The 26,317-nt window shown below is 39.8% G+C and overlaps 1 protein-coding gene across 1 annotated transcript in view; it reads right to left on the bottom strand.

Annotated features, from left to right (window-relative positions):
• Nucleotides 1-26,317, bottom strand: part of tbck (TBC1 domain containing kinase) — a 178,680-nt gene that overhangs the window by 115,948 nt on the left and 36,415 nt on the right. Inside the window, exons 5-14 of the mRNA XM_052035246.1 lie at nt 26,131-26,204; nt 24,953-25,094; nt 18,971-19,031; nt 18,829-18,890; nt 16,343-16,404; nt 14,293-14,441; nt 11,131-11,266; nt 7,681-7,780; nt 6,697-6,746; nt 2,218-2,347 (exon numbers count right to left, since the gene is read on the bottom strand). Of these exons, the coding sequence (XP_051891206.1) occupies nt 2,218-2,347; nt 6,697-6,746; nt 7,681-7,780; nt 11,131-11,266; nt 14,293-14,441; nt 16,343-16,404; nt 18,829-18,890; nt 18,971-19,031; nt 24,953-25,094; nt 26,131-26,204 (966 nt within the window). The remainder of the gene's footprint in view (nt 1-2,217; nt 2,348-6,696; nt 6,747-7,680; nt 7,781-11,130; nt 11,267-14,292; nt 14,442-16,342; nt 16,405-18,828; nt 18,891-18,970; nt 19,032-24,952; nt 25,095-26,130; nt 26,205-26,317) is intronic.

Genomic DNA, 26,317 nt, shown 5'->3' with positions numbered 1-26,317 from the left:
ATTTTTTGAGATGGGCAAGGACTAAATGAAGTCTCATCAAGGGCCACCCTTTCATTTGGCTACAGAGAAACATTGGTAGGGAGATAAAAACATCCATTTTAATGTAAACCCAGATTTTGCAAAATGATGGTGTTTGCTTCAGACCTTGAAAAAACCTGCTCAGAAAGCATCATCAAGTTCTATGACATGGATTTCCTTTGAGTGAAGTCAGTTACTATGAGGTGCTAATTGTGGGCATTTATGTATCAGGCTTCAGTGATTTCATCAAACTGGCTGGCCAACCATTCAGATTGGCAGGCACAGTAGTGTAGCGGTTAGCACAACACTATTACAGTGCCAGCAATCTGGGTTCAATTCTGGCCGCTGTCTGTAAGGAGTTTGTATGTTCTCCCTGTGTCTGCGTGGGTTTCCCCCGGGTGCTCTGGTTTCCTCCCACGTTCCAAAGATGTACGGGTTAGGAAGTTGTGGGCATGCTATGTTGGCGCCAGAAGCGTGGCGACACTTGCGGGCTGCCCCCAGAACATTCTACGCAAAGATGCATTTCACTGTGTGTTTCGATGTACATGTGACTAATAAAGATATCTAATGTAATCTAAAGAGCAACACACAAAGTACTGGAGTGACTCAGCAGGTCAGGCAGCATCTATGGAGTTCCTCCAGCACTTTGTGTGTTGCTCCAGATTTCCAGCATCTGCAGTCTCTTGTGTCTCCAATCAGATTAAAGAATTATGATGAGATACCAAACAGTAACTAAGATAAAAATTAGAAATTTTTAACTAACTTAATAAACACCCTACAGAGGGGAGAATAAAGATTAAGGCAGAAACTGCAATATCATAAACTTAAAACATTTTTAGAATGTTTTCAAAACTTCATGGATTTTAGGGGACATACAGTGCACATACACAAAATTTGTTTTTCAAGGTTAAGGAAGCACAAATTAAAGCTTCAGACATTGTTAGGAACTCGGTTACATCTTGCGTAACAAGACATTATAATTTTGAGTCCTTTCTAAAGTGCACTGTGGATGAAGCAAAGCTTGTTGTTATACCTTACTTTGATTCAGCACTTCTGATACCCTCTGGAAATCTAAGGTTATTGCAAAAAATAAAAACTCAATGTAGGATGTAATATACAGGTGACAATAGAAGCTTGGCTGGCTGGCAGGAAACAAAAAGTAGATATAAATGAGTCTTCTTCTGGTTCGCAATATGCAAAATGTGGTGTGCCACAGGGAGCAGTGCTGGTGCTGCAACTTTTCAGGATTTATGTAAATAACTTGGAACAAAGTATTGGTATGTTATTGCCACTTGTACTAAGGTGCAGTGAAAAACTTGTCTTGCATACCGTTCGTACAGATCAATTCATTACACAGCGCATTGAGGTAGTACAGGGTAAAAACAATAACAGAATACCGAGTAAAGTATCACAGCTACAGGGAAGTGCATTGCAGGTAAACAATGTGAAAGGTCATAACAAGCTAGATTATGAGGTCAAGAGTCCATCTCATCGTATAAGGGAACCATTCAATAGTCTTATCACAGTGGGATAGAAGCAGTCCTTGAGCCTGGTGGTATGTGCCCTCAGGCTCCTGTGTCTTCTGCCTGATGGGAGAAGGGAGAAGAGAAAATGACCCAGGTGGGTGGGGTCTTTGATTATGCTGGCTGCTTCACCAAGGCAGCGAGAGGTAAAGACAGAGTCCAAGGAGGGGAGGCTGGTGTCTGTGACGCGCTGGGCTGTGTCAAGAGAACTTTTATTTATATAACACTTACACATTCTCACAACAGTGACAAAGCCAAAGCATTGCTCATAAGTGTTCCCACAGTTATTATGAAGCCGATAAGAAACCTAATTTATACACAAACAGTAATGATAAATTAGTGCCTAATCTGTTGGTGGCACATCCTTTCATCTGATTAAGAGATAGGGAATAAAAGACCAGGAACAAGTGCAAGTGTTACAACGTCTAGCTTTGCAAGGGGTGTATGGCCCAAAATATATTCGCAAAAGGAAGACAAAAAAGGGCAATTTAAATCTTCATTATATTCCAATAAGCAAAAGGCAAAATGATTATATCTTCCTCATTAACATCATGGTGAAAAATGGCATTCCTCTTGCAAAGAAACTGCTGGATTAACATTGAATGGTTTCTCTCCATTTCTGCTGCAGGTAACACAACTAATGCATCAGATTTAATTTACAGCATTTGAATCGCACCTTTAGCAGCCTGTCAAAGAGTATAATTCGGTGTAGCTGGTACTCGGTATCTTTCTCTCGTATAATGAGAGGCAGGGAAGCTGCAGCCGACAGGTCTTGGTTGCTGTTGGAAGGCGATATAGTCAACTGCCTTGAAAATGAATGAGAAAAGAAGGTATTACATATTGGAATAATACTACATTCTAATGAGACAGAAGACTAACAGGAGGCATGATTGAGCTGAATAGTCAAACCTATAGGTTCAATGAAATGTTACACTTAATATAACTAAAACAAAACTAGAACTTCAGTGAAAATGGGCCCAGCCTGGATTTATTGAGAACAAAGCCACTTTAACTTGTATCCCGTGGGCCAGCTGTGGTCTTCTAGTTTTGGGAAATGGGCTCAAGAATTCCAAGCAACTACTTGCATTCTTTTTTTGGTTTATTCCACGTGAATTCTGTTACTCTGGAGGTTTGCACTGGCTGCCCTTAGCATGAGTGTCTCACTGGTGAGAAAAAAATCCCAAAGTGGAACATCAAGACCTGTTAATGTGAAAACAATTGAGTTATGTGCAAATTAATGGGTACATTTCAATTTTAGCTGTTTCGGCCAGTGTCCATCCATGCTATGCTCCTATACAGCCAATTAGGACAGAAAATTTGCTACTAGTTTAAAGATTCTTGCTGAAAAACAAGTATTTTGTTATCTCATACTTCTCATTCATGGTCACTGCCTGACAAAACACAACTATCTGCAACTTTGTCATGCTATTAGTAAATTAATTTAAATGTGGTATTCTTTCTTAAAAGCAGTTTCACATCATCCTGCTAAACAAGTATTTAAAATATACAATTGTTTGGCTTGCGATCTTCAATGTTTGACGAAATTATCATTATTAAAAAAATAACATACCATCAGTACAAATTAGCCTAATACTACTGTACCTTCAGTTTGCTACCAAAATAACTGAATGATACCCATAGTACTGGTCATGAAACTCTCCTGTTATAGACTCATACAGACAGAGTAATGCAGTATGGAAACAGGCCCTTTGGCTCAAATTATCCATGCCGAGCAAGGTGCCCACCTAAACTAGTCCCATTGCCTGCATTTGGCTCATATCCCTCTAAACCCCTCCTATACTTGAACTTATCCAAATGTCTTTTAAATGCTGTTATTGTACCTTCCTTAACTGCTTTCTTTGACAGTTCTTTGCAGGTACCCACCACTCTCTGTGTCAAGAAGTTACCCCTCAGGTCCCTTTTAAATCTTTCACCTCTCGCATTAAACCTATGCCCTCTAGTTTTTAGTTCCCCTTCCCTGGGAAAAAGATTGCATGCATAAAATGTGCAATGGAGAACAGTGAGCAAGTTTTTATCCCCACATTCCCTAATAATTATGGAAATTCAGATGTCAGGTATTATCTGTCAAGATGAAAAACAAATTTTTAGGGGAGTTGCCTTGGATGGTGGTGATATCAGTGAGTGCGTGGGCAGCCCATGGGCATCAATGAAGCCAGCACGGTGTGGGATGCACTGGAGGGAAAGACTACCAAACTTGGACAAGAGTCCAGTTAAGTTGATGGGTTTGTCGGCTGTTACTGATGGGCAAGAAGCAGATGAATGGCAGGGCAGACATTCCAAATCCATCAGAATGGATGAATCTCTATGCAATGAACTCACTTGAATGGTTGCTAACCCTGACCAACACTGGACTGTGAAAGGATAAAGAGTAATGTAACAAAGAGAGGAACTTGATGTTCTTTAGTCATTTGTTTATTTCCTATATGCCTGAAGATAATATTACAGAACTGCCCAAACAGATACATAATTGATGTTACCAGATGCCTGCACAGGCAAGTCAAGTTGTTAATACTCAGTAAAAACAAAAATACTGGTAACAGTTTTAGAAATGGAGGTTTGTTAACCACAGTGCAAACAGCCTGATCACTACTCTGTGTTTTTTTTTAAATTACAGTGTAGTTTTCTTTTAAATTACAGTGCATTTTAACCACTGAATCCCCATTGAAAACTGGCTTATCTCTGCAAATGTGCACAATTCATCGTGCAGAGTGGCAAGTCATCATTCTTGTCACCCATCTCCAAACACTTTCCAAAACATTAAAAGTATCACATTTCCAAAATTGTTTGAAATGCCAATGATTAGAATACAACTATCAAAGTTCCTGCAGGTTAGAAATTGAATTTTCTGTTGTCGTCTAATCCCATCTCATTTTACAATCATCTCTGTCTCTGGTGTCCTGTTGGCATTTCAAATCAATGTATAGTACACAATATTTGCAATGGTAAATGACATGAAAACAAAATGGCTGTTTTAAATGTTTTGATCTATTTTTATAGTTTGGAAGCATCTTGCTATAAAGTTGTAAATGAAGGCAAACTACCCAGACCCAAGGTGGAAAGAAAGAAATAAAAAAATCATGGCCCAGTCACTCCAAGCTCATCAGATTTTCACATCCAGATCAGCTTTCAACATATCCCCGTCGTTCTTGGAAGCATGGCAAGTCCAAGGAAATTCACATTCATAGAATCATAGAACAGTACAGCACAATACAGGCCCTTCCGCCCACAATGCTGTGGCGACCTTTAAACCATCCCTCTAAGCTTAATTTCTCCTAATGATTCTGAAACAAGCACTCTGACAGCAATAAAGCTGCTTAAGTCAAGTTTTATGATATTAACTTTCAACTAAAAATAAACAGAAAATAAAATTGTGTAAGGCACAACCTCAACTATCATTGCTTGATGGTATGGCTGAAGTTTAGCTATAAAGTTGCAATCTTTTAAAAGCTCAGTGACAAGGTTTTCCCAATGGAATTGCCCATTCAGAAGAGATGAGATGCTGGATAGTGTCTTACCAAATAATAGATATTAGCTGTATCTTTCGACAGATGGGAGTTATTAGAGTGGGATGTCATGAACATCCCTGTATGGTGATTTTCCAAGAAACAAAGGAAGAGATCCCTTCCATTATTCAAATGCCACTGATGGATTATCTGCAGACCATGCTGGAAATACTCAGCCACTCGGGCAGCATTTGTGCAGACAGAAACAGAATCATTTCAGGTTAACGGCTCCTTATCAGAACTGGAGAAGTGAGAAAGCAAGCATTTAAGGTTGATCTCATGAAGTTGCTATCACAGTTTATGTAATTTATTGTTGTCAGAGTGCTCGTTTCAATATCATTGTCAGATTTTAAGCTCAGAGGAACGTGAATTTCCTTGGACTAGCTGTGTATCCAAGAATGACGTAAAACAGTTGAACGTGGATTTGGATATGAAGTTGCCCGGGGGTGGGGGGTTGGGGTGAAGTGAAGAGAACAGAGGGCATGTCAGTATTGGGGTGAAGAACAAGGCTGTAACTTTCCGGAAACCAAATCACTTTAATCCTAAAAAGTCATCTGCTTGTTTGTCTACAGAAAATGCTGGAAATACTCAGCTGGTCAGGCAGCATCTGTGTAGAGAAAAACAGAATCGATGTTTTAGAATAGATGACCCTTCATCAGAAGTGGGAAAGTGACAAAATACAGGTGGAAGTTTGGGGTCACCCTTGCAGATTAAGCAGAGGTGCTCCGCTACTTAAAACATGCTTGTTTTCTCACATATCTCAGTCTGATGAAAGGTCATTGACCTAACACATTAACTCTGTTCCATTCTCTATAGATGTTGGTTGATCTGCTGAGTATTTCTTGCATTTTCTATTCTGTTTCAGATTTTCAGTATCGGCTGTATCTTTTCTTCAATGCCTCATTCACCCTGCAGTGTCTGATTAAAATGCTGAATGTTTCCAGCTTTCTGTGTTTTACTTCAGATTTTCAACTGCAGCAGTTTACTTTTTTGTTTCAAATGTGAAACAAGTGAATAGATTAATGTTTTGAATTGAACATCTTTGTCGTGATGGCAATGAGATCCCTAAAAATCAATCCTATATTTTTTTCTTTACAGCTTCTGACAGATCCGGTAGTGAAATGCGAGTTTCTATAATTGAATACATGTTACATGCAGTATGAGCATATGTCTTGCAGAATCTAAAGCATGCTGTGGGAAATTGGAAGAACGAGGGTGATAGCTTTATTATTTAGCTTATAAGTGGTTTGGGCCAATGACATGCATGTTTCTCTCATGTGGAAAAGTGGAATGCAACTTCGGAATTGACATAGAATAATAAACATTGAGAGTTTTAAATACACAACCGGATGAATTAAAGCAACTCAAAAACTCATAAATAAAACTAAACAACTCATCATCTCTTCAAGTCTAGCTCCTCCAGTCTTTTGCAATCCTCACTTAGATCACAGTAGATCTGCCAGTACACATTGCAGTCCTGAAAACCTCAACTGACCTGACATCTTCCAATATGGCAGATGCATACACATTTCCACAAGTGACTAAGGTTTAGTCCTGTGCTTTTGATGTCGCTTGAAATCCCCAACTAAATTATAACTCACGCCAAGATTCAGTTAATCGACAGCACTCACTCATCTTCCAGCAAAGGATAAAATGTTTCTCCAGCAACATCTTTCAATCTCTAGAAAAAAAAGAGATTAAATACTGTATTAACATTATGAAAATAAAAAGCTAGTCTGATAAGCAAACATATGAATGGCAAGTCAGGAAGGTTTACATGTAGGTTTCCACCATGAATCTGATAGATTGATTCTTTTGCTATAACTGATGATTAAGAATATCAACTGGAGTGGGGATGGAAACCACACTAATTCCCACCTATTAAGCTCACTCCATTACAGGGAGGCACAAAAATATAATACGCAGGATTAATTTGACTGTAACTATTAAACTTAGAAATCTATAAGAGCAATGCTACAATCAATAAGACTCCCATTGTCACTGTGCCCCTTGTGTTCTGAAAGTCTTCTCTGAAATTTTTAGTGGGACAGGAAAATAGTAAACACCAGGCAGAAGTGTTGGGGTCTGTGTGTGGGTATGTGTGTATGGTGGGGCAGAAAGAGTGTGAGCAGCGTGAAACCAAGGCAAAATGAAAGAGCAGTAGCATGGTTGGCAGCCAAGGACATAGCAAAGCATAGCAAAAGTGTTGGAGGACTGAGATTGCCGACAGAAGATAAATAAAGTTATGATTTGAAAATTAAACTAACCTTAAGGACCAAAAATTAACTTAATAGACAGAAAGGGACAGTTTGTATGAGGTACTTTATGCATAGGATAACATTCTCAGCTCCAAGTAAAATAGCTTCCAGCCTTTGCCCCAAGGTTTGTGATATCTCATTTAAGCAGCAATATTTTTGTCCACCAAATACTTTTACAAAACTTTGAAAATCACCAGTAAACCAAGCTTTTTATTTAATGAATACATTATTCATCTGTTGTCTAGTTTTAGTCACTGATGCACAAGGGATTAATTATCTGATAGTTTACTGGAATACAAATTTTTAAAAAATCTTATTTACAAACAAACACAATGAGTGATTAATTTTATCACTTACATTCTTGAGTTGGCACAATGACAGCGTTAATGTGGTGTCATCCAGCAGGAAACTTCTGTCTCTTACTTGTCCAAAACTTTCCCCATCTTCTAATATGAAACTTAAACACAAGGAAATTTTGAGTTACTAACATTTACTGCATAAGCAGAATAGCTCTAAGTGAGTGTACTGCAGAGAAACCTAAGCACAGCCCGGCACAAACAGATTCAAAGACCTTGTTATAGTTGCTCCTAAAATGATAATGCAACACCCAAAGTCATACACAGAAAAAAAGCAAAGATTTTTGAGGACACTTTAGTTCATTATTTAACAAAATGCCTTCTGCTAAGCAATTTAAATTGGTTAACTATTGTCACATGTGCCAAGGTACAGTGAAAAACCATTCATACAGATCAATTCATTACAACAGTGCATTGAGGTAGTACAAGGTAAAACAATAACAGAATGCAGAATGAAGTGTTACAGTTACAGAGAAAGTGCAGGGTCATAACGAGGTAGATCGTGAAGTTGAGAGTCCATCTTGTACTAGGGAACCATTCAATGGTTTTATAACAGCGGGATAAAAGCTGTCGTTGAGCCTGGTGGTACATGCTTTCAGGCTTTTGTATCTTCTGCCCGATGGGAGGCAGGGGAGGAGAGAGAATGTCCAGAGTGGGTGGGGTCTTTGATTATGCTGGTTGGTTTACAAAGGCAGCAAGAAGTATGGACAGGGTCCATGGAGGGGAGGCTGGTGTCCATGATGTGCTGATGCTGGGCTGTGTCCACAACTCTCAGCAGTTTCTTGCGGTCACAGGCTGAACAGTTGCCATACCAAGCTGTGATACATCTGGATAGGATGCTTCCTATGGTGCAGCGATAAAAATTGGTGAGAGTCAAAGGGGACATGTCAAATTTCTTTAGCCTCCTGAAGAAGTAGAGACGTTGATGAGCTTTCTTTGCTGTGGTGTCTACGTGGTTGGACCAGGACAGGCTATTGGTGAGGTTCACTCTTAGGAACTTGGAGCTTTCAACCTTCTCGACCTCAGCACTGTTGATGTAGACAAGAGTGTGTACACCACCCCCTTTCCTGAAGTCAATGACCAGCTCTTTTGTTTTGCTGACACTGAGGGAAAGGTTGTTGTCATGACACCGTGTCACTAGGCTCTCTATCTCCTTCCTGTACTCCAACTCATCGTTATTTGAGATACGGCCCACTACTGTGGTATCATCTGCAAACTTGTAGATGGAGTTTGCAGTCACGAGAGTGGAAACAGTATTTATTAGTTATGGGTGGCACAGTAAAGCAGCAGTTAGTACACCAGGGACCCAGGTTGATCCTGTCATGGGGTGACCTCTTGTGGTATTTGCCCATTCTCCCTGTAAAAGCGTGGGTTTCCTCCAGATTATCTGGCTTTCTCCCACATCTCAAAGACATGGAAGGTTAATTGGCTGCTGTAAATTGCCTCTTAATGATTGTAAGAGGCAGAAGAATCAAAAGAGGAAGTTGCTACTGGGAAATATTGTATCTGCATCTACCATCTCCCCGGCAGCGCGTTCCAGGTACCTACTACTCTCTGCAAGGCAAAAACTTGCCTTGCACATCTCCTTTAAACTTTCCCCCTCTCACCTTAAACCCATGTTCTCTAGTCTTTGACATTGCCACCCTGGGAAAAAAGACTCCAACTATCCACCCCATAACTCTCATAACTTTATATGCTTTTATCAGGTCACCCCTCAGCCTCCCATGCTCCAGAGAAAACAATTCAAGGTTGTCCAACCTTTCTTTACAGCTATTACACTCCAATCCAGGTAACATCCTGATGAATCTCTTCTGCACCCTCTTCTCCAAAGCCTCCACATTCTTCCTACAGTGTGGTGACCAGAACTGCATTAAATATTCCCAAATGTGGCCTAACCAAAGGTTTATACAGCTGCAACATGACTCGCTAACTTTTAAACTCAAAACCCCGAACAATGGCGGCAAGCATGCTGTTTGCCTTCTTCACCACCATATCCACTTGTGTTGCCACTTTCAGGGAGCTAAGAACCTGCACCCCAAGATCTCCCTGTACATCAATACTCCAAAGGGTCTTGCCATTTACTGTGTACTTTCATACTCTTGCATTTGATCTCCCAAAATGTATCACTTCACACTTGTCCAAATTAAACTCCACCTGCCATTTCTCTGGCCAAATGTCTTATATCCTGCTGTATTCTTTGACAACCTTCCTCACTATCCACAACTTTACAATTTTTGTGTTGACTGCAAACTTACTAAGCAGACCAACTTATTAAGAAAGCTATAATCACTTAAAACACTTCAAAATGCCTTTAAATAATTGAAAACATTACTTCAAACACAAATAAATTTAATAAAGATGTACCTACTCCCATTCTTACTTTACTTCATTATGGACACAAAATCTCCAATCAAATGAATGGGATTGCAGATTCTTGGCCAATTATAACCTGATACAGGATCCCTGACTGGATTCCCCAGTGTAAGTGCTGCAGAATTTCAGCCAGTTCATGTTCTGCCACTGAATTCCATGTGAGTTCAGCAGTGAAGGGCACCAACAGATATTCAAACAGTCGCCAACTTGGTTCTATTTATGGACTAAATCCCAGCAATTTATCCTAGGTCTGCTAGCACTTCCCAGCAAGATTCTGCCCAATATTTTACTCACTGTGAACATATAAACATTCTATTCAAATCCCTGCAGGTTTGGTCTCACGTTTGGTCTCTAAAGTAGGATTAGCAGCCAGTATGACTAATTTATTTCACTCTTATGTTTTCATATTTCCATTATAAATTCCTGCTTTGATATTTTTAATAGAAACTGCCTTGTTAAGCTTGAAATACCTATCACTAAACGCAACTGCCAGGTGATATCTTAGTATTTTTATAATAGCTGGCTAAGGCTAAAAGGTATCAAGAAACATGGAACAAAGGCAGGTAAATAGATTTACCTTGGGTCATAGATGAGCCACGATCTCTCTGAATGGAGGACAATCTCAAAAGGCTAAATGGCCGACATACCATGTTTCTGTGTTGAAGGAACGCCTCCATTGCCAGAAGTGTGTTAAATACAACAGGACAAGCTTACACATATCATTTCCATTATAAATGTGTACGGAGACATTTGTAATGGAAAAAAAATGATTTTAAGATTTTCAATATAACGTACACATTGAACTGCATCAGCCAATTAATTGCCCATTCTGTTTATCTATGTTTTACCTATTTGTTCTCACAATCACTGGATATATTAGTAAGAAACATTTGCTTTCTCTTTACATTGGCTTAGTTTTATTTGAAGAATTCCTAAACTATATGATTAAAGATTCAGTAGGTGATCATCAGTTCATCATCAAATCGCACTCAGTTTCTACCCAAATAGAAAGTGGACTTCATCGACAAACACAAACACTGGTGGAACTTGGTGAGTTAAGAGTAATTCTCTAACTTACTTTGACAAGGTGCAAATTGGTGGCTTAGAACGAATGATTCCTTGGCTTGCGAGTTCCTTTTCCAAGTCCCCTCCAGCCAAACACCATAGATAATAGACTTCATCGATAGATCTTTCTGAAAGATATTCTTCTTCTTCTTCATAAGTAAAAACATATGGGCAAACAATGCAACATTTTAGGGAGATTGGTTAATAATCTGTATTTAAAATTCTGTACAATTACTTTGTACAATTTCCTCATTTGGCACCATTTCAATTGTCAAACAGCCAAAATTGTTGTTTATAAAAACTAGTTCAATTTGCAATTTTTTTGTTCTAAGGCAGCAGCAACAATGATCATTATAACCTTGAGAGATCTTGGATTTTGGAAGGATGCAAGGGCAGTGTAACATTTCACATTAAATATCCTAGGTTATAAGGGTTAAATGGGTCTAAGTTGTATGGACTGCTTTTATATTCTTTCACTATAGAATCTACCCTATTCCTTATTCATCTTCAATTAGATCACCCATTGGAAAGAAAATATATTCTCCTGTGAGGGAGTCCAGAACAATGGGAAGTAATAGGTATTGTCAGGAAGGACCCCTTTCACACAAATCCTAGCATATTGTGGGTCATGAAACAGAGGTGGTTATTTGGAGTTAAGATACAAAAGAACCATTATCCAAATGAATGCTGGAACAGGTTTGAGGGACTAAATGCTCCTGCAGTGACTCTATGACAGACTTAAGACCATAAGAAGTAGGAACAAGAGTAGGTCATTCAACTCCTTAAGCCTGCTCCAGTATTCAGTAGGATCACGGCTGATCCAACATTCCTCATCCACTTCCCTGCTCTTCCCCATAAACCTTGATACCATTACTGATTAGAAATCTGTTTATCTCAGCCTTAAATATATCCAAAGATTCTGCCTCCACAGCTCGCTGTGACAAGTTCCAAAGATTCACAACCTCCTGGGAGATGAAATTCTTCCTCATTTCACTCTTAGTGGAGACCCCCTTGTTCTGGTTTCTGGAGTCTTCCTGGAGAAATCTCAATGTATATTCTGCCCTACCCTTGATAATCTTGTACATCTCAATAAGACTGCATCTCATTCTTCTAAACTCCAATGAGCAGAGTCCCAATCTGTTTGGCCTTTCCTCTTAGGACAATCCCTCCATACCAGGGATCACTCTACTGAACCTTTACCTCCAATAGAACAATATCTTTTCTTAAATAGAGGCACCAAAATTGCTCACATTACTCCAGAGGTAGTCTCATCAGCACTTTGTACAGTTGCAGGAAGATTTCCCCATTTTTATTAGGCAACACCTTTGAAATGAGGGCTAACATTCCAACCCTTTTCCCTTTTACCTGCTGCACTTGTATGGTAGTTTCCTGTGTTTCGTGCACAAGGACCCACCAAATCCATCTATGCTGTAGCATTCTGTCCTTTTTGAAAAGGTTCCATAAAATTATATCATTCAACATTCCAAAGTACCAAACTTTACACCTCCACTGGCAGATAAGTCACTACCTGGAGGACACAGAATTGAGGTACTTTTGTCAATCAGAGGGCAGATGATGAGGTGTTTTTAAAACAAGTTATGATGATCTGGAATGGTTTGCCTGAAGGGGTGTTGGAGATAGATTAACATAGGAATTGGATAAATACTCCAAAGGGGGGAAAATTGCTGGCTTTGGGGATAGAAGGGGTATTGGAACTGGTTGCATAGCTCCTTTAAACAACTGATGCAAACATGATGGGCCAAATAACTCCCATTTGTCCTGTAAGATTCCACGATTACTTACATCACAGACACAACCCTCCCTACCATCAAGGACATCTTCAAGAGGTGGTGTCTCAAAAAGGCGGTATCTATCATTAAGGATCCTCACCATCCAGGACATGCCCTCTTCTCTTAATACCATCGGGGAGGAGGTACAGGAGCCTGAAGATCCAAACTCAATGATTCAGGAACAGCTTCTTCCCCTCCACCATCAGATTTCTGAACCCATGAACACTACACCTCATTATTCCTTTTTTTTGCACTATTTATTTATTTTTGTAATTTATAGATGTTAATGTCTTTGCACTGTACTGCTGCCACAAAACAACAAATGTCACATCATATGTCAGTGATAATAAATCTGATTCTGATACTTTGTGGCAGACAACAGCATGTTTGGCTCATCTAATTTATTGTTCCACAAAAGTAAAACTTAAAATGGCGCTGAGAGTTTACTTTAGCAACAAACAGCCACCTCTTCCTTAGATCCATGACAAAAGGTCACAACCTAAAACGCTAACCTGCTCGCCACTGATGCTGCTCATTTTACTGAATCATTCTAGCATATTCTAATTTTATTTAAAATGCGTCTGTACTGACAATAAACCTATCATACAAATGATAGCATTAAACAAATCTACTATTTGAGAACTGACTAGTATTTAAAACTAGACTGATGCTGTGAAGAAGTGTATAGTGCTACAGACCGTCTTCAGTTATATATACTCTCAGCACTTGGCTTGAGAATCACATTCCATCTAATCTGGGACAGGAAATTAATGTGCATGACTAGAAAATGTGTTTTAAGGGTAGAAGTGCTCAAGGAACATCAACTCTGCTACTTTCACCAACTTGAATGACAGAACACAGCTAAAAGACTAAAGGGAGAAGTCATCTCTGGCAATGGATTTAGTGCAACTTGTGGTTAATTAGAAAAGCATGGCTATTTGGATTTAGTGCAACTTGTGGTTAATTAGAAAAGCATGGCTATTAATGGAGATCTGCTTATGTTGGGTCCAGTGTTCACAAAAGCATGAGGATGTCACCAGCATTTAACAAGGCAACTCAATGGCACCACAACAGTCACAACATATAATCCAGGGTGCTATGTTAACAGCAGGAATCAAGAAATTGTTACAGGTCCCTCAAAACATGTTCTCATAGAGTTTTGCGTCAATTATTCCTTTAACTGATGCTTAATGAGCCAGAGTTACAGAATCCTACATTGACACTTCAGGTAGAGGCTTGATAACCAGTTAAAAAAAAACTTCAGAAGGTTTACAAATTCTAACATACGAATTATACAGATGTGGTTAGTTACATCCTTGTACATATTGTCCAACTTAGCTAACATCAAAGTATGGCATAGAAATAAACTTCCAAAGATTCATCACCTTTACAGAATGTCCCCAGGTCATCAGGAATGCTCAGATCAGCACAACGTAGAGAGGAGGAAAAGAGGCCATCAGGTTTGCGGAAGGGTGTGTACAAGGCAGAAACTTCACTGAATAAGCCATCTTTCAGTAGTTCAGCTGGAGTAGACCTGCCAGGCGAACAGATTCAAAACACGCTGACGTTACTCTAAGAGGAACACAACAACATTTACGTGATCATTAAGCTAAAGGAAAGTATGTTTTGGAGATTCATTCACTGTAAAAGGACTTCCAATAAAAGTGCTATAACTAATTGTGCAACGGATAAGATATCTTTATTAGTCACATGTACATCGAAAAACACAGTGAAATACATCTTTTGCGTAGAGTGTTCTGGGGGCAGCCCGCAAGTGTCATCATGCTTCCGGTGCCAACATAGCATGCCCACAACTTCCTAACCCGTACGTCTTTGGAATGTGGGAGGAAACTGGAGCACCCGGAGGAAACCCACGCAGACACGGGGAGAACGTACAAACTCCTTGCAGACAGCGGCCGGAATTGAACCCAGGTTGCTAGCGCTGTAATAGCGTTACGCTAACTGCTACACTACCGTGCCTACAACTTTAAGAAGATACGCTCTTACTTCAATGCTGAATGTGTTTCACTGACTTTCTCACCATGAAGAAAATCCCTGATTAGCCTGGTTAGATAAACCTAAGGGAAGGGAGGGGATAATTTTAATGATAAAAGAAATTTAATGGAACTATTATTCCAAACTTCATCTATGACCAATGGGAGATATTGGGCATATCCTGCTGGACTGGAGATTTGCTGTGTGCCCAGACTTACCTTTTCTAGATGGGGAGAGCTGAATAAGTTAATCAGTCTCCCACACCCAAGGGGTACCTGATGAGGTAGAGTGGATTCTGACTAGTGACTAGGCTGCGTAGAAGATACAGGAGCCTGAGGGCACGTACCACCAGACTTAAGGACAGCTTTTACCCAACTGTGATAAGACTATTGAACGGTTCCCTTATATGATGAGATGGACTCTGACCTCATGACCTACCTTGTTGTGACCTTGCACCTTATTGCACTGCACTTTCTCTGTAACTGTGACACTTTACTCTGTACTGTTACTGTTTTTACCTGTACTACATCAATGCACTTTGTACTAACTCAATATAACCACACTGTGTAATGAATTGACCTGTACGATCGGTTTGCAAGACAAGCTTTTCACTGTACCTTGGTACAAGTGACAATAATAAACCAATACCAGGAGGCCTAGAGTTTGTCAGACACATTTAAAAACTATTCACATAAATTTACATAACTACAAAAAAAACATGTAAAAAGTAAATATATTAAAATTAAGTATAATAACTCAAACTCTTACCTGTATTTATATTTTCCATAGGGTCAACAGTGGCACAGAGAAGATCAGATGTTCTGGCATCTAATCTCCAGCTCTTCTTGGTCATCTGCATTTGCCCAAGAATGCACAGAAGGCCAAGACAGGTAGAGCCCTGAAAGGCTGATAGTTTAATTCAGCCCACCGGAAGATCTCTAAGAGCATCTTTAAGTTGGTCTGCTTCAAAGTTTGTTGATATCATTTCAAAAATTTGTGTTCAAATTCATGGACATTAGAGGAAACCCTCTATAAAAGGTACAAATTAGGAATATTTTGGCTTGACCATGTTTTTTTTATTGGTAAATGTTAATTTCGCATCACAAAAATTCAAGGTAAAATATTTACAACATTAATAAATGGAGTTCAATAACAAATCAATCATTAATTATTTTTTAAAGATAGATTAGAGAGCCCATGGAGATTGTATTAGTATTTTCATTTTTTTGCAACGCAACTGCTAAAAATATGAAGCAAGATTTTATGCATATTTATATTTTGACAGGAATTATAAGAAGCTTCTAATGATGTACTGTTAATAACATACCTCTAATTTTGTGTATTACTGAGAATTTAAAACAATAAAAATTAAATGTCTAAACTAATCATTGACATCATCTGACATTTTTACATTTGCTTTGATGTGATGCAAGCACTTACCTTTTGGATGGGTGGTAAGTCAGGCATTTTCTCAGCAGTGTTAGAACATCTTTGGGCAAATCCTTTGGTAAGAAGATACAAGAGTTTTATTTACCAACAAAGGACAGAAAATGCAAAGCAACCTATGTTTGCAAAGGAGAAATAGGAAATTGCTAATTCTTCCACTAAATTTCAATTTCAAGTCTGTCTTAGACAAGTGTGACTATTACCAAGGAAAATATCTATCTCTGACTACCTTGCATAACCTCTCTGTACCTTCTTATACAATGGCACAATCCAGAAGTAACAATGGATGCCTTGTGCTTTAACCTGGGTATTGTGTATTTCTCACATGCCTCTCACAACTAGTTCTCTAGTCATTCATTTGGTGAAAGCAGCTTATTAAGGCAAGGTCAGATACAGATCATCAAACAGCTTTAAATAACAATAGGGGTAAACACAATCTCACTCATTTCACTCAATGTTTAGTTCTCTTGAATAATGAAGAAAACTAATAAACTGATTGCCTTTTACATTTCGTGGATTAACCAACCTGTGTTTGGTTCACCTTTCTTTCTACGCCATTTTGAACTGCTAAAGTTGAGCTCCTGTTCCTTACCTTCCCTTGCCAGTGCTAGGCCTGCAATCAATGGGCTCCTATTTAGAAAATAGCCGACTTTCCATCTGCCTCCTCGTCTTTCCCTCAGCAAAAGGGAGAGCTTTTCTTCCAACTTCTTCTTCATTCATTGATTTACCAATTGGTCTGTTCGTAACACGGTTTCCACAGCTCTGCCTTTGAGGCACGACTCTCAAATTAAAAAGAAATACACCCTCTATTTCTAAAAGGAATAGTGTCTTTCCAGGATTAATGAATTTGGGGACAGTTGGTTGATTCTTACTGCCACAGTTTGTAAGAGCCACAATACACCAAACTGAACCATCCAGCACCAATCCATCCATGCTCACATATTTACCATGATTCCTCCATACCTGGCCCATAGCACCTCACACCCCTTTATCTTGCCAGCTGCACAAATCCACTTTGTTTTAAGGAGGCAATACATAACATGTTCCTCAAATCCTTCCCTGAAAGGAAACTCATTGAAAGTTATGAAAGCATAAGGATTGTTTTGATTGCATCAAAGATTCTCTCCATTGCCATGTCTGTCTTTTTTAATTCCCTCCCGCCCCCAAAAAGAACTTTCATTTATGGTGGTGCCAGAAGATATTCCAAAGCATTGATCATTAATGTTCTGTATTGCTGGGATCTCTTTCATAACGTATGTGCAAGCCTTATTTTCGTTCCTCAAAGCAAAAAAATCTACATTTCCCTGTATTAAAATGTATCCTTGTTAAAATATTAACATATTAAAATGTGTACCTTATATTAACATATTAAAATGTGTACCTTATTCAAAGTATTTTGTAATTCCTAGCTACCCCTTCCCCCGCCTCTAGTATCAAATGTAAATTGGACAATACTCAAGTAGAATCTAGGTCACTTACATAAATTATAAACAACACCAATTCCCAAGCATCCTACTCCAAAATAACTCCTCTATCCATATTCTCAGAGGGTAGGTCACGGTAGAAAGTATAGGCCTAATGTCCTGGAAAAAGATGTTCACTATTTAAGACCAAGGTGAAAAGAAATTTCTTTGCTCAAGGGCAGGTGAAACTTTGGATTTCTCTTCTCCTGAAGACTGCAAGTGCTGAGGTTGAAACATTTTTGGCAGAGAATCAACTTATCAGGGGATTGGCTGGCAAAATGGATTTGGGGTTGAGAATGAGCCACGATCTTGACCCCGGCTGACAGAGTAGGCTGGCAAACATATAGCCTATTCCTGCTCCTTTCCCTTGTGCTGTTATTTTTATTGGCTTCTAAACCCTCATGATTCATTTTGAAATATAAGTATTTTCACTTATAGTCAAGCATGTGTTTGCTGAAAATCTAAAATGGCCCAAAATATTTGGGAAAGAGATAGTTAGGGTTAAGGTTTTGTTTTGGAGGCAGTGGATAGGTTCAGTTTGGAGATTGCTTCAAGAGATCCAGAGATAGCCATTGACTAGAGGCATTCACACCAACGAGTGCAGGAGAGCAGGGACCTGTGGATAGTCTGATATGGACGAGGAGTGGATAGGGAAATTACATATGAGAAGTAGCATACACTTTGGCTATGTGGCAGGAAGAGTGGAAAACAGGAGAAAGAATCACAAAAGGAAACATAATAACGAGAGTACAAAAGCAAAATACTGTGGAAACAGTTAGCTTTATTGAAACAGATGAAAGATCATCGTGCAAAATATCGTTTTCCTCTCTCCATAGATGCTACCTGACCTGCACAGCATTTTCACTACTTTCTGCTTTTTATATACAAAAAAAAGTAAACTCTCAATTATATTCTTACCATAATTATAAGGCATTGTAAAATGTCAAGATGCCAACTAACTAATCAAAAATATCAATAATTATGTTACAATTATTATTAAAAAAGTGAATAGCAAACCGTGATAATCTCGAAGCAGCCATGCGCTTCAGCTACGACAGTCAGGATGTCATCCACACAATCTGTAAAACAAACCATGAATAAGTACAATGTGGAAAGACAAGAGCAGCACTAACAACAAGGATCAGAAAAAGCAACATACCTAGATTTAGGATAAATTTTAGCCTTTCAGAAATATCCATGTTCTGGAGCAGTTTATGACCCTGAATAAAAGAACAAGCAGTCACATTTTTAGTGTGTCTGGCATATGATTTTCCGTTACATTACATTTATTAAGTACAATTTGTCTGCATATGATATTAAAGAGATTATGTCTTTTGTCAAGCATGAACTCCTGGTATATTCTACTAATTTAGCATTCACACTGCACCACACGTGCTTCGATTTCAATAGCTGTAGGCAGCACAGTGAATATTCACGAAGAATGCAGGTGGTTTTGATAAGAAATGGGTATATCAGCATGTTGACAGATCAATTGCAGATGTAGTTTAATGCACGTAAAACTATACCACAAAATCTTATGCCAGCGCACACTCCCAGACATTTTTTCCAATTATATTCGGATCTGCATATGCGAGCTTGACAAATTGTAATTGACTATGCCACCATAGAGTTATAGAAAGAGCAAATAAGGTAAAGGAGTAACCAGGGGTGACTCTGCACCTAGGAGATTGTAACTTAGTCTGTGCAGTTTGCAATAAAAATAATACAGACCACATAGTGAATTTTCAAAGAATGCAGAAGGTTTTGATAGAAAAAGGCATCTTTGCATGGTGGGCAGATCAATAACAGATGCTCTATAGTGGAAAGAAATCAATATTACAAAATAAATGGGGATTGAATGGTCTATGCTCACAAGAGTCTAAGTGTTGCTTGGTGTCTGACTTCAATTCAGCTGAACAAAAGGTCTTTCCTCCCATAGGAGATCAATTAGTGTGCAATAAATTTGGGAAATGAAGCTGGCAACAGTAGGTGGCATGAGGGATGGAATCGGAGATATGACTCTGAAGTCAGTGATTTCAGGTTCAACAAGGAATCTACAGTTTAACCAAGATAATGCAATAAAAACTGAGAGTGTAGAGCAGTGTTGAGGTAGAATGATAAAATGTTAAAAAGTCATTGACATTGGTTTCAAAACTGAAGAACAAATGAGAAGTTAGGAAAATGGTTTTCCACTGAGTAGGCTATCAATACATAAAATACACAAGTGGCTATAAAGCAAAGACGTTTAAGGTTGGAGGGAAAGAGAGATCTGGGGATGCAGCTGCACTTGAAAGCAGCAATACGGGTAGAAAAGGCTCTGAAGAAAGCCTTTTGAAGAGATTCAAAAGTTTCTTCTCAGATCCTCCATTCCTGCAAGAGAGTGAAGGTGCTACACACATCCCAAGAATCTTTGAGAACACCTTCGAAGAGGACATTGCCCAGTGGTTTGAACTGCCTAGTGTAAGACATCCAAGTCTCTCAAGTGTACAGGTAGCTGGGATCACTACTGCCTGGTAGACTGTAAGATTAGTGCTGGGTTTGAGTTCATTGTTAAACACTCTTTCCTGAAGATGGCTGAAGGCTGTGCTCGTACACTAGAAGCAGTGATGAACTTCACCATCAACATTGGCTTTTGCAAAAGTTGGCTCCCAAGGCACTCATGGATCTTTACGGTGATCATGGATGTGGGAGTTAGTGGTGCAGTGTGGTGTGGCTGGGGCCATTTGATTGAGGACCTTCACATTCCATATGTTTAATAGAAGGCTTATTCTCTTGTACAGATCAGTGAATAAGTCAATGGTGACTTGAAGCTTGTAAACTCATCAGAAAGCCCTATGATTTTAGTTTTGCTCGTTATTTATTGTGCATACAGTTTTGAAAATATATTATAGCAATTAACAAAATAAATGCAGAAAAACAGAAAAAAAGCAAATCCGGCATTTGCAAACTTCAGACCCAACTGACTTGGGCTGGCTTACCACATACGGTTTGAATATATCCACCATTTTATGACTGTTTCCATCACTATTAGTTTTTAATATTTATCACATGGCTGTTAGGTTGCCTTAGTTACAACCTTTCAAGAATGAAGTCTCCTGTTTCATATTTTTATTGTTTGTGTCTGCAATTTATTATCTATTCAGAATTCTTTTGAAATACTTATGTCCAAGATCAATTCTTTCACCATCGTTATAAGAGGTGATTTTGGGAGGGTGGGGGTAAAATCGGAAATAAAAGTAATGAACAAGGGAAGAAGATTATGAGGACTCAAAAATGTTTAATAAATTGAATGTGAATTTTTTCCTCCTGAACAAAATCACTGAATAAATGACTCTGTTCTGATATCATGAGCTGAGAGAACTAAGTCTTGGTCGTCATAGGAAAGAAATATTTCTGGATGCACATAGCAGCAGGACCAAAAGATTTCTGCCTTGAAGAAATTTCCCAGCTGAAAGTTGTTATCTCTCAATTCTGCACCAGTTCCATTGCTCCCCAAGTTAAAGTGAAATGCTGCTGATATATGCAATAACTTTCACTTTCTCAGACTGATGAATATTTTTTTAAAGTTTAGCCACAGTCTTTATGTGGCTACCAATCTGCATACTGCATTGCCAGGTCTCATTAAGACATGAGCACACAGCTCAGTGTGGAGGATTGGCTGATGTAGAAATTAATCCATGTTTGAACGTTGGTACAGTAAATATCAGTAAAATAGACAAGGTTCAACTGGTTTGAGAAGGACAAAGAACAGCTCAATTTGGAGCCCACTGTTATTATGATGAAGAGTCTCAATACAGAGAAAGAGGCTGAAAAGGTAAGGCAAGGTTTCTTTATTAGTCACATGTACATTGAAACACACAGTGAAATACATCTTTTGCATAGCGTGTTCTGGGGGCAGCCCGCAAGTGTCGCCAAGCTTCCAGTGCCAACATAGCATGCCCACAACTTCCTAACCCATGTGTCTTTGGAACGTGGGATGAAACACGAGCACCTGGAGGAAACCCACGCAGACATGGGGAGAACGTACAAATTCCTTACAGGCAGCAGCCGGAATTGAACCTGAGTCGCTGGCACTGTAAAGCATTATGCTAACCGCTACACTCCCGTGTCTGCGGAATCCAACGCAGGACTGGTGTCTCGGCAGCAGTGACCTTTCAATATTCCACAGACGGCACATTTAACCTTCCTCCCCCTTCACTGGCAGTTTGGATGATTCAGCAAATCCCTTCCAATGCCCAGTGGGGGCAAAGAGTCTCTATCCAGTGTGAGTCCGTTGGTGCCTCAGCAGTTGAGAAGAATCACCGAACTTTTTCCCACACTCGGAGTGGGTGAATGGCCTCTCCCCGGTGTGGACCCACTGGTGTGTCAGCAGGTTGGAGGACTGGGTGAACCCCTTCCCGCACTCAGAGCAGGTGAATGTCCTCTTCCCGGTGTGAGTGGACTGGTGTCTTAGCAGGGACGATAAGTGAATGAAGCCCTTCCCGCACTCAGGGCAGGTGAATGGCCTTTCCCCGGTGTGGACTCGCTGGTGTCTCAGCAGTTGGGAAGAATAATCGAATCCTTTTCCACATGTAGTGCAGGTGAACGCCCTCTCCCCGGTGTGTGGACTGGTGTCTCAGCAGCGACGATAACTGAGTGAAGCCCTTCCCGCACTCGGGGCAGGTGAATGGCCTCTCCCCGGTGTGGACCCGCTGGTGCCTCAGCAGATGGGACGAATGTGTGAACCCCTTCCCGCACTCGGAACACGTGAATGGCCTCTCCTTGGTGTGAATCTGCTTGTGTGTCATTACTATGTTGGTAGCAATGATAATTTCCTTCTTCTGCATTCACTCTTTGTAAAAAGGGATCAGCATACAGGGCTGCAAGGAATGGTATTCCAACTGAGTTTAACAGGTCCTCTACCAACCTATACAACACCACCTTCTGACAATAACAGCTCATGGCAAACGTGGACCACTTCCTCCATCTTTGAAGTCACTTCTCAGTGAATGCAGACGTCAATGAATTTGGCTATCAACTTCAGAGCACCTGCACGATCTTTTCTTAGGTGGCCAAAGGTTATGATCTTAAACCTAACAAAAGCTCATGGTCTACCAGGCAGTAATGACCTTTCCTTCTCTATGCTTCTGAGAGTTGGACTGCCTACAGCAGAGACCACAAGGCACTGGAAAGATAGCGTCAATGGTCAATTCGAACAATGTTGGTTATGCAGTTGTTGAGGGTGATATGATGACGGAGGGACAAGTTAAAGTGCAAGGGTGATGATTTCAGCACTGCTCAAACAGATGGGGCAGTGAAGAACAGATAGGTGCATCTGCAAGGCAAGTTGGCATGAGAAGTAATGTATTGGAATAGGCTTGAGAAGGCAGAGTGAGGGAGTTGGAGACAATTGCACATTAGCTGAACATGACATTGCTCTCACCCTTCTGGCCCTGCTTAGATTGATTAGTGCTCTTAACTGCAACTGTTCTATTTTCGGCATTTCTCAACCCCTCTCCTCCCAACCAAAGAAAGGATAGTTTCCATTGTCCTCGCCTTCCACCCAATCAGCTTCCATACTCAGGGGATCATCCTCCATAATTTCCAGCACCTTCAGCATGATACACTACCTGACACACCCGCCCCTCCCCTCTCGGCAATCCAAAGGGACCATTCTCCCCCACAAATCCCTGATCCACCTTTCTACATCTGCTAACATCTAACCCTCTTCTCACAGAAACATCACATGCAATTGTGGGAGATGCAGCACTTACTGCTTCCCTTCTCCCCATCCTGGGACTCAAGTATTCTATCCAGGTGAAGCAGTAATTCACTTGTACTTCTTCCAATTTACTGCAGCACATGGTCTCCTCCAATATACAGTGACCACTTTACAGAATAGTGAACCTGACTTCCAGTTGCTGTCACTTTAATGTTCCATTCTACTCCCACTCTGAGCTCTCTGTCTTTGGCCACTCACTCTATTCCAGCAAAGCCCAACGCAAACTGAAGGAACATCTCATCTTCTGTCTGGACACACGGCGGCACTCAAGACTCTACAGTAAATTCAACAATTTCAGATAACCAATCTTTCCAGTTTGTTCCTGAAGTGATAAGTTTGGATGCAAGGTCATTCCTCTCTCTCTACGGATGCTGCCTGACTTGCTGAGTATTTCCAGCTTTCTCCTTCACTTCAGATGTCCAGCATCTGCAATGCTTTGCATCACAGTTCCAGCATTTTTTTTCCATCCCTCTCCCATCTCCTCTTTCATCTCCTTTACAGGGATCAGCTATGATTAATAAACCTTCACCACCCTCTCCCAGCCAGCTCCAACACCATCTGCTTCATTCAGTTTTGCTTGCTCTCCATCCCATTACAGACATTCCCTCTGTCCTCTCAGCCTTCTCATTTATCTTCAGTTTAAAACATCATTGGTTTCTAGCTTTTCTTAGTTCTAAAATATAATTCCTGTTTGTCTCTGCAAATGCTGCCTGACCTTTGAGTACTTCAGTATTTTCTGTTTTATTTTAGATTAATGAACTAAATTAATAGCTCTATTGCTAAATCCATTGTAGCTATTCTAGAATAGCTCTTGAAACATCACAGTCTGGCTCTCCTCAATTTCCTCTATCTCCAATATGCTTTCTTCCCATTACTAGGGAATATACTACACATCTTGGTCCTCACAGCCTCTGACAGTATGCCCAGGTACTATAACCATTCTCTGAATTCCAAAATATATGTCACTTTAAATACTAATTTGAAATCTGTGGTTTAATATTAGATCTGCAGTTTCACTGTGGGGAAATCCAGAAATTACACAGTAATGAAATGGCTGGATGAATAAAGCCACTGAGAGATGCTCTGCACTGACACCTGTGTCCTGCATGCTAACATTCACCTTTACCAATTGCATTCCCAGCATGAATTTCAAATTCAGCCCAATCTTCATTAGGAATGACAAAGATAGATTAGTTTGGATATAATATTCCAACTACTGAACCACAGTCATTTCCAATGACTATAACTTTAAAACTTTAATTTTCCAAAAGGATTGGTCAGCCTCACATGCCCCTGTTTATTGTACAGTTTATATCACTGAAACATTTTTTAATTACACTCTAAGGTTAGCTAGCTTACAAAGAAAGTTCCACCACATACCACACAGAGTTCAAGGAGTATCATACCAAGAGACCACACATCGACTTTGGGACCTGAGGGCGATGAACTCTCGCTCTTTGTGTGATCGGTGGGCTTCGCCATTCCTTGAGCGATAACCTCAGGTGCCAAGTAGGAAGGATACCTAAACACAACCCATAAATATCTGTATAGTTAATCTGTCAGTTAATGTGCAAGGGCAGCAAGAAGCCCTCTAGCCCAAAGGCACTTAAAGTGTTCCTTTCTTTCTCAGTCAAACAGCTGCACAACTTTATAAATTGCTTGTTAAAATTATACTGATATGGGTACATTTAGCCCAAAACCAAGTAATCTTTTTATATTACCTACTTAAACTTTTAAATTGGAGATTTCATTTCTGAGTGAATCAAATTTACTTCTTCAAATCAGGTTCTATTTAGTTCACCCCAAGTGCCTGTTCAGTGACAGCCTTTTAAACCAGACAGTCACTAATAAAGTGAACACTGACCAGGTATGTTGACACAGGTACGGGCACTCAATTCAACCCTACATGATTTTCCAATCCTGAGTTTCAGATGTTTTTACACTAACTTGGCTGTGTGTTCAATGTTTTTTTTGTTCACAATGTGCTGTTGAAATTCTTTTCATGTCTCTCTCATTTCACTTTACAAAAAAAGACTGTTTATAATGCACCTCGACTACAGACATCACAAAGCTGATGAAATGCTTTAAACATAGCCAATGTCATAAAGTTGGATGGCTAATTTGGATGTGACAACGTTCTATAAGTAGCAATGTGTCGAAGAACAGAATATATATTTAAACAACAGAATTTGAGGGATTATTAACTAGGACACAATGAAATAGAGTGATGGGATCTTTTAAAGTTGACAGGGCCTCAATTTAACAAGCACCTTATCTAAAATATAGCACATCTGACAGTGTAGCACCCCTCAGCACTGCACAGTAGTACCAGCCTGGACCAGGCACTCAGATCTCTGAAGAGGGACTTAACTTCATGACTCAGCAGGAGTCCAACTGAGAAAACATCTGCTGATAGCTAATGCAACACCTGGTGGGCTGCTAAAGTCCCTGATATGCATCTCTTCCCAAAGAGCAAAGAAGTAGCATCTGCTCCTATTATATATGTATACAGCACACTGGATAGGTTCTAACTCTCTGAATTCTTGTTGAGTTCTTACCCAATAGGGAAGTCAACATCAGTGTTATATCCAGTCATGTGATACAGACCAAACTTGCCCAGTTTAATGTGACCCTGTAAGCAGAAAAAAAACACATTAAGACCAAGTTCTCTGCCTGACTTGCCACACAAACAAGATCATTCAACTAGCCTTTCAACTGAGAAAGGATACCAATACCTGACATGCT

The sequence above is a fragment of the Pristis pectinata genome, chromosome 2 (assembly GCF_009764475.1).
Source record: "Pristis pectinata isolate sPriPec2 chromosome 2, sPriPec2.1.pri, whole genome shotgun sequence".
Classification (NCBI taxonomy): domain Eukaryota; kingdom Metazoa; phylum Chordata; class Chondrichthyes; order Rhinopristiformes; family Pristidae; genus Pristis; species Pristis pectinata.
The sequence above is the reverse complement of the archived record's forward strand: the minus strand, read 5'-3'. Positions and strand labels throughout refer to the sequence as shown.